Raw genomic sequence first — 11,308 nt, forward strand, 5'->3', positions numbered from 1 at the left:
CCCCCTGCAACAGCGAGAATGATTCACCACAGGAACAAGCTACCAAGGAAAGTGGTGAATTCGCCCTCTCTTGCTGTCATTTAATGAAGACTAGATGCCTTTCTGGAATGTGTTTGCCCCCAAAGTAGCTATGGTGTCATACAGGAGGCCTGTGACATGCAGGGGGTCAGATTACATGCTCTAATGGTCTCTTCTGGCCATCAAGTCTACTAATTTCTGAAAAACTGAGTGTAGCATTGGGAGCAGCGTCTGAGGTTTTACTGTCTAGTCGGCTTGCTTCCTAGAATGAACACGCCTTGAGTGGGGTGATCCACAGGGAGTAGCTCAAAGCTCCCAGGTGCCTGGCCAGGGGCAGGACATTAGCACAGCAAGGGAGGGGCGTGGCAGTGACATCACAAAGGCCTTTTGCAGGACCTCAGACTATTGGTCAAAGGTGGTGACCTCACAGAGAGATGCTGACATCAGCCAGGCAGGACAGAGGCGAGTGGCCCGGGAAACCTCAGAGACTCCTGTGGCTTTGCTTCAGCAAGTCTCTGTCTCGAGGTCTCTCTTTGAGGACTGAGAGAACATTCGAGTTCACGTACGTGAGCGGCAGGAGGAACCTCTGTTGAGTTTTCTCCTTCCCTTTTAGTGATTTGTACTAGAAAGCAGACGTCCCTGTGTAGAAGGTAAGAGCCTCCTCGAGGTTTGAAACCTGTTCAGTCTGATCCATCGGGTGAGAGTTGAATTCTAGGCATGGAAAACACGAGCCTAAGGAGGCAGAATTTTATTCCGCACCTGGGATTTTGTCCCTTAGAATCACTGGGGACATTGGGGTTTGTCCTTTTTGTTTCACCTTTTCCTCCAGCCCTCCCTCCTTTCTTTTCTTCTCTTGCTTCTTTTGTCCTTTCCCCTGTTCCCCTCCCCAACACCAGGGTGTGTGTGTTTGTGTGTCGCGGGGGAGTGCTCTGCAGCTCCCACGGTGGGAGGTCCACCCGAAAATGTGGGGCTGAAATAGTGCCCCGGCAGTGATCCCCACCAGTAGCGTAGCTAAGGGCGGTGCAGGGGAAGCAGCCACTTCCCCTCAGCACATTTTCCAAAAGTGGCGCCTTAGTCAGGGGTTACCATGGCGCCAGCGGGCGGGGCCCACGCTCTGCTCTGAAGCTTGGCCTTCCCTGTCAGGCGCTGACCTCCTGCACGCAAATTCAAGATCCGATGGTTAGTTTGAAAATCAGGGTTCTTGGGTCCTATTCCCAACTCTGCCACTGACTGGCTGTGTGACCTAAGACAAGTCAATTCTCCTTTCTCAACCTTAGCTTCTCCCTCTTTCAAGTAGGGATAATAATGATCCGCTCCTACTTACCTCACAGTGGGTGGAGGATGGAGATCCATTGGAGAGTGTCACTAGGAGGAGTGCATAATATGAGGTGTCCTATCACATTTACTCAGATCAGAGTGTGACATAATAGAATAGCTGAAATAGTTGATTTTATTTGTATTTTTTTATTTTGAAATTGATAAGAGCAGCAACTACTTAGCTCAGACTGAAGCATCTTATCTAATTTTCGAGATCTAAGTGTCTCCTCTTGGTGTGCGAGGAGACAATTTAACACACTGTGACAAACAGGAGATGCTTTTGTTTTGCAAGAAAATCTTTTTGCAAAGAACTTTCATCCCACTTGTTATGAGTTCAAGAAACAAACTGGTTTAGTCTGAATGGGATTTTCTGACAGAAACGGTTTCAATGAAATTTCCCCACCATCTTGATTCCAGGGCTCTATCCCTGCCCAGGGGTGAAAGGAACTTAAAGGATTTACCATTACGCCGGAGTCCTGAGCGGGGGTGTAGCCTCAACCGGAAGAGGTGGGGCCTTTCAAGATTTAAAGGCCCAGGGGCTCCGGCTGTGGCTGGGAGCCCCAGGGCCTTTAAATCACCCCGGAGCTACCAGTTGCAGAGGCGGCTGGGAGCCGCGGGGTTCAAGGGCGAATTAAAGGGCCCGGGGCTCCAGCCACCGCGGAGCTCTGGGCCCTTTAAATCACCGCGGGAGACCGGCTGCCGGAGCTCCAGCGGCGCTTTAAAGGGCCCAGGGCTCCCCACAGCGGCTGGAGCCCTGGGCCCTTTAAATCTCCGCCGCGGAAGCCGGTCCAGTCCGGCATGGCGTACTGGCTCTTGCCGCTCCGCTGTACCGGACCGGACTGGTTTACTTTCCCCTCTGCCGTGCTTCTGGGCTGTTTGTTGTCCATTAGAACAGGAGTCAGGACTGGTGGCTTCTCTTTCTGGCTCTGCCACCGCCTTGCTGTCTAGGCGCGGTGCTCGGCAGGGGCTGGGGCCGGGGGCGCGGGGCCGGGGGCCGGCGCGGTGCTGGGCCGACGGTGCAGACACTTGGCTGGGGGCTGGCGCGGTGCTCAGCCGGGAGCCATGCCGGGGGCCGGTGTGGTGCTCGGCCGGGGGCCGGCGCGGAGCTGGGCCGGCGGTGCGAGCACTTGGCTGGGGGCCAGCGCGGTGCTCGGCCGGGGGCCGGCGCGGAGCTATGCCGGCGGTTCGGGCACTTGGCTGGGGGCCAGCACGGTGCTCGGCCGGGGGCCGGGCCGGGGGCGCGGGCACTTGGCCAGGGGCCGGTGCGGTGCTGGGCCGGTGCCGGCGCGGTGCTGGGCTGGGGGCCGTGCCGGGGGCGCGGGGCCGGGGGCCGGCGCGGTGCTGGGCCGACGGTGCAGACACTTGGCTGGGGGCTGGCGCGGTGCTCAGCCGGGAGCCATGCCGGGGGCCGGTGTGGTGCTCGGCCGGGAGCCGTGCCGGGGGCCGGTGCGGTGCTGGCCGGGGGACCGGTGCGGTGCTCGGCCGGGGGCGGGGGCACTTGGCCCGGGGGCCGGCGTGGTGTTCGGCCGGAGCTGGGGCCGGGTGCGCAGGCACTTGGCCGGGGGCCGGGGGCCGGTGCCGGCGCGGTGCTCGGCCAGGGGCCGGCGCGGTGCTGGGCCAGCGGTGTGGACACTTGGCTGGGGGCTGGCGCGGTGCTCGGCAGGGAGCCGTGCCGGGGGCTGGCGCGGTGCACGGCCGGGGGCCAGTGCGGTGCTGCGCTGGGGGCCGTGCCGGGGGCGCGGGGCCGGGGGGCCGGCGCGGTGCTGGGCCGGCGGTGTGGACACTTGGCTGGGGCCTGGCGCGGTGCTCGGCAGGGAGCCGTGCCGGGGGCTGGCGCGGTGCTTGGCCGGGGGCCAGCGCGATGCTGCACCGGGGGCCGGGGCCGGCGTGGTTCTTGGCCGAGCAATTCTCCCAGCACTTTCCAATAGTGGGAAAGTATGAAATCCCCGTTTGACTGCTGGGGACAGAGCCAGAGAGCGGGGAGCAACTTGCCCAAAGTCCCACAGGAAAAGGAAAACAACCAGCAGTGGAACCAACAGGAAACCCAGCAATGGAACTCTGGAGTCCTGGTTCTCAGTCCCCTGGTCCAGTCACTCCAGCGGAGCACACTCCCTCTCAAAGCCGGGGGAGTGGACATGGGGGCCTGGTTGTAATTGCCAGCTGTGGGAGGGAGTGTGCAGCAGTGGTTAGCGAAGGGGCCTGGAAAGAAGGCCTGCTGGGTCCCATCCATTCTTCTGACACTTGGTGTGACCCTGTGCCAGTAGCTTCCCCTCCCAGGCCTGGTTCTCATCAGTGGGGTTGGGGTCGCAGTCCCGACAGCCCAGGGGGGTTGGGAGGCTCCAGGAAGGTGTGTAAAGTGCAGGGATGTCGGGATCCCGGAGGCGCTGTCACCCCTGCACTAGGGCGGTGTTCTGCACCCCCTGCTGCTGGCCGAGTTTCTCTGTCCCTTGGCAATAAGACAGACTCTTGTTTTCACAGCCAGCCGATCGCCCCGTGCCATCACCCTGCCTGCTTCCTGGGCAGGGACCTCCTCAGCTCACCACCACCCTCTCCAGCCTGCCTTGGGCTTGGAGAGTGAGGAGAAGGGCGAGGGACGACCCTGAACATCCTCCAACCATCTCTCCGTCACCAGAGCAAGTGAGTGGCATTAGGGTTCCTCGGGGGCGTCCCCTGTCTGTCTGGGGAGAGGCAGAAAGAGGGGGAGAGAATCTCTCCCAAAGGAGATTGGATTTGCAAACAGCCCCCAGGACCCCCTCGCTCTCAGACCGGGAAAGGGCTTCTCCAGAGCCGTCTCCAGTGTGTTTGGCAAGGTCCCAGCAATGGGGCTCCCAGCCCTTCCCTTGTGGGAGACTGTTCCCCAGGCTGAGAGTCTGTGAGCTGGGCCAGACCCAGTGAGCTGCTGAGCATGGAAATCAATGGGAACCGAGGGGGCCCTGGCCTTGCTATGCCTAGGGACTTTGAAGTGGGGAATGGTTTCCCAGGAGAAGTCCAGACTCCTGGGTTCAGGGCCAGGTTTAGCAAGTGCGGGGCCCGATTCCTGGGGCGGCACTTCGGATTGCTGGCTGGGGGAGGTGGCCCCGCGGGGCTGCCACACTCTGGACGGCGCTCTGGCCAGGAATGCAGCGCCACGGGGCTTGCCGCGGTCCGGCCGGCGGTCTGGCCGGGGTCGTGGAGCTGCAGGGCTGTTGCGGTCCGGCTGGGGCTGCGGGGCCACGGGGCTGGCCGGAGCTGCAGCCAGGGTCGCAGGGCCATGGGGCAGCCATGTTCTGGCCGGAGCTCCAGCCGGGCTCGCGGAGCTGCCGTGCTCCGCCGGAGCTCCAGCCGGGGTCACGGGGTCACAGGGCTGCCGCGCTCCGGCCTGGGTCGCGGGGCCACGGGGCTGCCACGCTCCGCCGGAGCTCCAGCCAGGAGAGTGGGGCCGCGGGGCTGCCGCGCTCCGGCCGGCGCTCTGGCCAGGGGAGCGGGGCCCCTGAAGACGAATGCCGCTGGGGTGAGTGCGAGAGGCCCTCTTATGCACGGGGCCCAATTCTGGGGAATCGGGCAAATCGGCCTAAAGCCTGCCCTGCCTGGGTTCTGTTCCTTCTCTAGCCTGGGCGGAGGGTGGGGGGGTGTGAGTGTGGTCTGGGGTGGCAGGAGGGAGCTGCTTGTCCAAAGTGACCAGTGTCTTTGTGACTGACCCCAGTGTTCGAAAAGGACGAGACTCCCCAGTTCTTGCAGCCCCAGCGATGACGAGGGGGAGCGTTGAGGGGGAGCAGATCATACAATGAACTCCTGCCAGTGCGGGTAGCTTGCCCTCCCTGCACCCCTGTGGGGGGAGCAGGAGCTGCTCTGGCTGGGGCAGGGATGGGGAGGGACCAAACAGGCTGGTTAGTGAGAGGCTGCCTTGACCCCAGACTCATGCCTGCTTCCCACTGGGTTCCAGGATGGCCAGGCTCCTGAGGATGTTCGGGAAGAAGGCTGTGCAGGTGGCCCCAGAGCCTGAGGGAAGCAGACAACATCTTCCCCAGGAGCGAAGCGGCCTCTCCGTCCCCGCTGGAGGGGAAGAAGCTTCCGGCCACGCCAGGAGGTGGAAGCGCCCAGCCTTCTGGCGGAGGAAACCCACTCCCGGCACAGGCGCCGAGGTGGGAGCATCACCTCCCAGGCCAAAATGGAGCTGGGCCAGGCTGCGGCTGGGCAGGCAGGACCCAGCCCAGGGGCGGAACCGGGCAGGGTGGCTCTGGGGCTTGTTGTTGTGTGGGCAGCAGCGGCCCCAGGCGCCCAGCCCCAACTTCCAACAGGGGCCATCGCCCTGCCCGGTCAGTGAGGACCTTCCAGCCTCCTCAGGGCAGGAGGTGGAGGATCCCTCTGCCAGCCCCAGCAGCTCGGGCCGCTCCCCATCCGACAGCAGCAGCGCCTGCGACTCGGCTAGCAGCGTGGCCGACGGACGCTTCTGCTTTGTTCTAGGTGAGGATCCAGGCTGGGCTCGGGGAGGGGTGAGGAGGGGGCTGTGAACACCCTGGGCCCAGGCCCTCAAGCAGTGCTATGGGGGCGGGTCTCCAGCCCAGGTGTCTGGCCTGAGCCATGTGAACTCCACGGACACTAGATGCTGCCACTTTGGTCCTTGGTGCTCCATTGGGCGGGGCTGGGGGGAGGCACCTCCAAGGGAGTCCAGGACAGTGGGGAGGATCTCTTTGCTATGGGCTCCTGAAGGAGTTGGGGGCTGATGCCATCACTGAGAGGGGGGAGTGTGGGGCCCAATCTGCCCTATGTCCCGGAGGTGGGAAGGGGACACATTGTCCCACCATGCCCCTGTCCTTCCCCCGAGTGGCAGCAGCAGTCACCTTGTCCCCTTCTCTCCCTGGTGCAGCGTCCGCCAGGGACTCCGAGGACGACGAGGAGAAAGAAGACCGGGTAGACTTGGTAACAGAGGAGGCTGCTCTCATGAACATCCGAGAGCAGCTCCATGCCCGAGAAAAGGTACAAACGTTCCCCAGCTGTGCTGGAACTGAGATTGTCCTGCTCCTTCCCAGCATCCCGACCCCCTGCAGAAGGTCTTGGCTCTAATGGGGACCTTTCTCCTTCATGATCTGGGACCCCCAAGATGGGGGTGTTTGTCACACACCAGCCGGGGTCTCCTCCCCCCACAGGCACTGTCCCAGTTCCTGACCCTGATTGTGGAGGAGTCGTGGGTGATTTGAACAATAGGCAGGTCCCCACTATCCCCCATTCAGGCCTATGTCCTGCAGCTGGTGTGGCTGGGGCAGGGAGGTCCCTGGCTAACTGGCTCTCTCTCCCCTAACCCCACTCCTGGTGGGCGCAGGACGAGGCGCAGCAGCTCGAGTTCCTGCACGCCATCTACCCCGCGTGCCTCGCTGCCCAGCAGAGAGGGGACTACACAATGGAGCCACACTGCTCGAAGGCGGCTGTGGTGGAGAGGATTGTGGTGAGTAAGACACGGCGCCCGGGAGCTGGAGGGTGGACAGAGACATGGGAGGGGCAGGGGTCTCCCCGGGCCGAGGGTTGGGGGATGGCTGGTGCTGGAGGGCAGCTGAGGGCAGGGATTGCTGGGGCTGAAGATTGGGGAGAGGAGACGGGAGAACTAGTGGGCAGGAATCGGAGGAGCGGGAGGCAGCTGGGGGGATCCTGCTGGCTGTGTAATCTCCTCCTTGGGGAGTGTCAGTGAGGCCCGAATCTCACCCGCTCCTTTGTCTCCTTTGCGTCTCACAGGAGCTCATTGAGGAGATTCCTCCTAACTCTCCACCTGACGCCGTCCTGGCCAACTCCCTCATTGCTGTGGCCAACCTCAGGTACCGAGACCCTCCCGCCCGGTTCTCCTAACCCCGGTGCTGCTCAGGCCCATGGCTGGGAGTCACTGCCCCTCCCACTCCCAGCTCACCCCTCAAGGGGGGCTCCTCTGGCAGAGGTGGCAGGAAGGGTCACTCCCTCTCCTGGCTGCTCTTTTCTTTTCACTCCAGTCACATTGCAATGGCTTTGGGGAGAGGCTGACTCCCAGGATCAGATACAGGAGAGGCAGCAGGGTCCAGGGAACAGGCGCCATTCCTGCCCTGCCACTGTCGGTCTGGGAAACCTTGGCCTTATCATTCCCTGGCTCAGTGCCTCAGTTGCCATTCTCGCCAGCCTCTGCCTATTTCCCTGCAGTTTCACGTCCGTGTTGGTGCCAGTCCCACCCCCGCACTGCACAGTCTAATACCGGCTCCTCTCTCTTGCCAGCACCATAACACCTGCCCTGGAGCCGGAGCTGGAGACCCACCTCCTCCGAGCCACTCTGCACGCCGTCTTCACCCTGGGCACGCAGACGGACATCAACCAAGTCCAGGTAGATCAGCCAGCTGTTATCCTGCCCGAATCCTTGCTAATTGCCTGCAGTGGGATGTGAATGAGAGAGGCCAGGATATGTGTTTGGGGGTCTCACCAGTGCTTCCCAGAGACCCCTCTTCCCATCCTGTGGCAGGTGTAGCCCCACTTTCCCTAACTCTGACCCATGGCTCTCCCTTGCTTTGCAGGATCTGCATAGGGTCATACCAGACCTCCTGGACGCCATGCTGGGGAACCTGCTGGCAAAGACCCCAGACACGGACAAGCTCCACTACATCTTGCAGGTGAGTCTGGTGAGAGGGTGGGGGCAATTTTACCTTAACTCTTAGATCCATTTTCCAGTCTGTCCTCCTAGCTGGGCCCCCAGTGGCCATCCTTGGTCAGGGCAGTCAGTGCAATGCAGGGTCAGGCCTTTCCTCCTTGAAGGACAGAGGAAGGAGCTGGGACTTCAAGCCAGAGCTCTGCCTGCTTGTGTTGAGCACTGACCACAGGGCCCCCGGCTGGCTTGAGGAGTGAGAGTCTGAACCCCTCCTGGGAGATCCAGAAGATGGTCCTCAGAGAAGAGCCACAGCCTCATTCCTGGAGAAACAGGAGGGCCCCAGAGAATCAGCCCTTGTCTCTGACGGGCCCCGAGATTCCTGGGGGGATTGTGCTCACACTCAGTCCCTTCACCCAGCCAAGGACTTGAGAGCCAGGGAGGGGGGAGGGGTCTGTCTCCTTCCTGGGGAGCTGTTCAGGAATCAGGTGTTCAGGGAGGATGGGACCAGCCCCAACACTGAGCATTGTCCCAATCTAGAGAGACAATGACAAGTTGTGACCTGCAGGATACAAGCATCGTCCTGGGGGCAAGAGTCCCCTTCTAAAGCTCTGCAGTCAATGAATCTGATATTCCACCCTCACCGCATGCAATGTCTCAGCCCCCTTGGGATGGGGGGGGCCATTAGCACTACACATGCACCCCCTCATCAATCCTGAGCTGCCTCCTTTCCCCACAGCACATTAACTACTGGACCGTGTCCAGGGTGCCACGAGAGAGAGCCAGGGCCATCAGGAGCAGCGCAGCCCTGCTCACGTCCGTCATCTCCCTCCCTGACTTTGACGTAAGTGGCCTCTGAGCCCAGCTTCCTGACTCCAGGCGTAGGTGGGCTGGATCCAACGGGCTGGAGGATCTGCTGCTGCAGGGGCTGTGGGCTAGGAGTGTTCCTCTTGGGGAGGCAGAGTCAGAGCAGAGAATGAGCCTGGCTTGAGACAAGTTCTTCTTGTCCTGGTTAAGTGAAGACTCTCGCTTGTAAGGAGACCATGCTCCAGGTTCTTGCCTTCTTGTCATCCTGGAGCAGCTGGGGAAGCAAATCCTCCTGGAGGGCCCTGCCCACATCCCTGTTCTCCGGGCTCCCTTGCGGGCAGAGATAACTAAGGATCCAGCTCTAGCTCCTGTCCTCTAGCATCTCCTGCAGAGGGGTTGAGGGGAAGGAGAGTCCTGGCCCAGGCGGGGACTGGGAGCTGACAGGAAAATGCTGATGGAGTCCCCTCTCCCTCTCCCTTCCATTAGAACTCAGCCGAATTCCCCAGGATGGGCCACCACGTGGCACAGCTGGCTCTGTTCGTAGGTGACCCAGACGAGGACATCAGCCAGCAGGCCAGGGAGGGGGTTTACCGGCTCTACCAGCTCCTGCTGCGCCAGAGGGGTAAGGAACCCGGCTAGACGAGTGAGACTGGGACCCCAGCCAATTTCTCTCCGAGTGACCCCGGCTGGCGGATCAGTCTCTCTCTATCTCTTTCTGTGTTCTCCACTACCCCCGCAGTTCTGTTGGGCTCTGCCCACTGTGCAGCCACATATGGGATTGGAAGGACACAAGCCCTGCAACCAGAATGACCAATGTGTATGTGTCTCTCTCTTTCCCAGACCTGAACATCCATGAGGTCGAATACCTTTGGTGCTGGGACTGGCACCAGGACAACAGGCTCCTCGGCTATAAGAACACAGCCAGGGTGGGGGAGGTAAGGACGCTCTGCCAGGGCATGGCACAGCTCTGCAGGGCAGGTGACTGCCTCCTGGAGCCACGCAACAGAGTTGCCGTTCTAGGCCAGGATTTGGAGCCTGGTTCAGGGCAATCTGCTGAAGCCTCACATCTGGTTGGTTTCAGGTTTTTGCCAAATTGTTCTCGGAGGGGCAGAGAAGCTTCTTCCTGCAGACAACAGTGCTGGCCATGCACGACCCCCAGCTGCGTGTCAGCCAGGCTGGGCTGCTCCTCACTTACTCCCTCCTGGGGCAAGCCGAGCAGCTGATGGGGAGCAAGGTGAGCAGCTGCATTAGACTCAGGAGATTGGGGCGGGGCCCAGGCCTCATTCCCATCCTCTGGCCATTCGCCGGCCTGGCAGCAAGGCGACCGGTGGGGAATGAGAGTGAGAGCAGGTGCTCCTGGGAAGGGAGATGAATTCACCTCCATGAGCAGGAGGGAGCCAGCTTGTTCCCGGAGCAGCTCCAGCCCAGCTCGTTAGCAAGGCTAATGATTGACAAGCATTGCCTCAGCACGGACTTCTGTTCTTGGGAAGGGCAGCAGAGTCCTCTACGTGCCCTCTGCGTGCCTCTCCTGTCACCCGTGCCACCACCCAGAGTTGTTCCCATCACTGGCAGCCTGGGAGGCCAAGGACTGAGGGGTGATGGCGACTGAGCGGGCAGTTCTGAGGCACATGGGCGGGGGAAGCTCGTCCTGCTGCCGGCAGGGCTGGACTCGCTCTAGAGAGAACGGGAGGATTCAGTCAGCAGGGGCTGCTGATCTGCCCCATTCACCAGGGCTGCCATCCTGCGGCTTCAGCCTCAGTGGCTGGGATGACTTGGGGAAAGGTCTCAAGCTGCCCACATCCCACTTCACTGCTGCCAGAATCCCTCCGCCCCCCGCCCCGCTAGAGCCCCCTCCCTGCCCAACCTGGGTGGGGGTGGAGGAGAGGGGTCAGAGAACTTGAGCTGTGGATTGGAGGTGGAACAGCTGTCAGGGGCACTGGCTGGGAGGTGGCAGGAGCTCCCCCTACAAGGAGGTTGTTGGCACTGGAGGTCCCTTGAAAGGAAAACAAGACTCCATTCTGGGGGTCAGGAGGGGGACTTCATCCCTCAGAGGTGCGCGGGTGCTGGGTGGAATTGCTGCTGGTCCCAGGTGCCCTTAATTCCCCCTGATTCCACGGGGGCATCTGAGTCTCTGACAGGTCCTCGTTCCCTTGCAGCAGGAGGTCGTCACGGCCAACATAATGAATCAACTTCACATCATCCGGCACTTGCGCCAAGTGCCGGAGGCGCTGCAGGAATTCTGCCTCCAAGGCCACCAGCAACTCCTACTCCCTCTAAACGGGGAGTGTAGTGAGACTGAGTGGCCTCCCTCCGAGCAGGAGAGCGAGGGCCCCTCTACACGCCCCTTGGAGGGCAGAGCCTATATCACCCCACCCACCTTGCCTGTTGGCTGGCCACCGGGGCCTCTGGTAGACGCTGTTGCAACTGAGCGGCCTCCCTCCGAGCAGGAGAGCGAGGGCCCCTCTACACGCCCCTTGGATGGCAGAGCCTATATCGCCCCACCCCCCTCGCCTGTTGGCTGGCCACCGGGGCCTCTGGTAGACGCTGTTGCAACTGAGCGGCCTCCCTCCGAGCGGGAGAGCGAGGGCTGCCCTA

The 11,308-nt window shown here is 61.7% G+C and overlaps 1 protein-coding gene across 1 annotated transcript; it reads left to right on the plus strand.

The window, feature by feature from the left end:
• Window positions 1-9,558: 9,558 nt before the first annotated feature.
• On the plus strand, window positions 9,559-11,293 carry LOC135979969 (formin-2-like; the record flags this gene model as incomplete). Its single annotated transcript, XM_065580069.1, has 3 exons — window positions 9,559-9,648; window positions 9,795-9,947; window positions 10,870-11,293. Coding segments are annotated over exons 2-3 (514 nt in total), but the record flags the coding sequence as incomplete, so codon positions are not given.
• Between the last annotated feature and the right edge of the window lie 15 nt (window positions 11,294-11,308).

Source organism: Chrysemys picta, unplaced genomic scaffold (assembly GCF_011386835.1).
Source record: "Chrysemys picta bellii isolate R12L10 unplaced genomic scaffold, ASM1138683v2 scaf1475, whole genome shotgun sequence".
NCBI classification, from domain to species: Eukaryota; Metazoa; Chordata; order Testudines; family Emydidae; genus Chrysemys; species Chrysemys picta.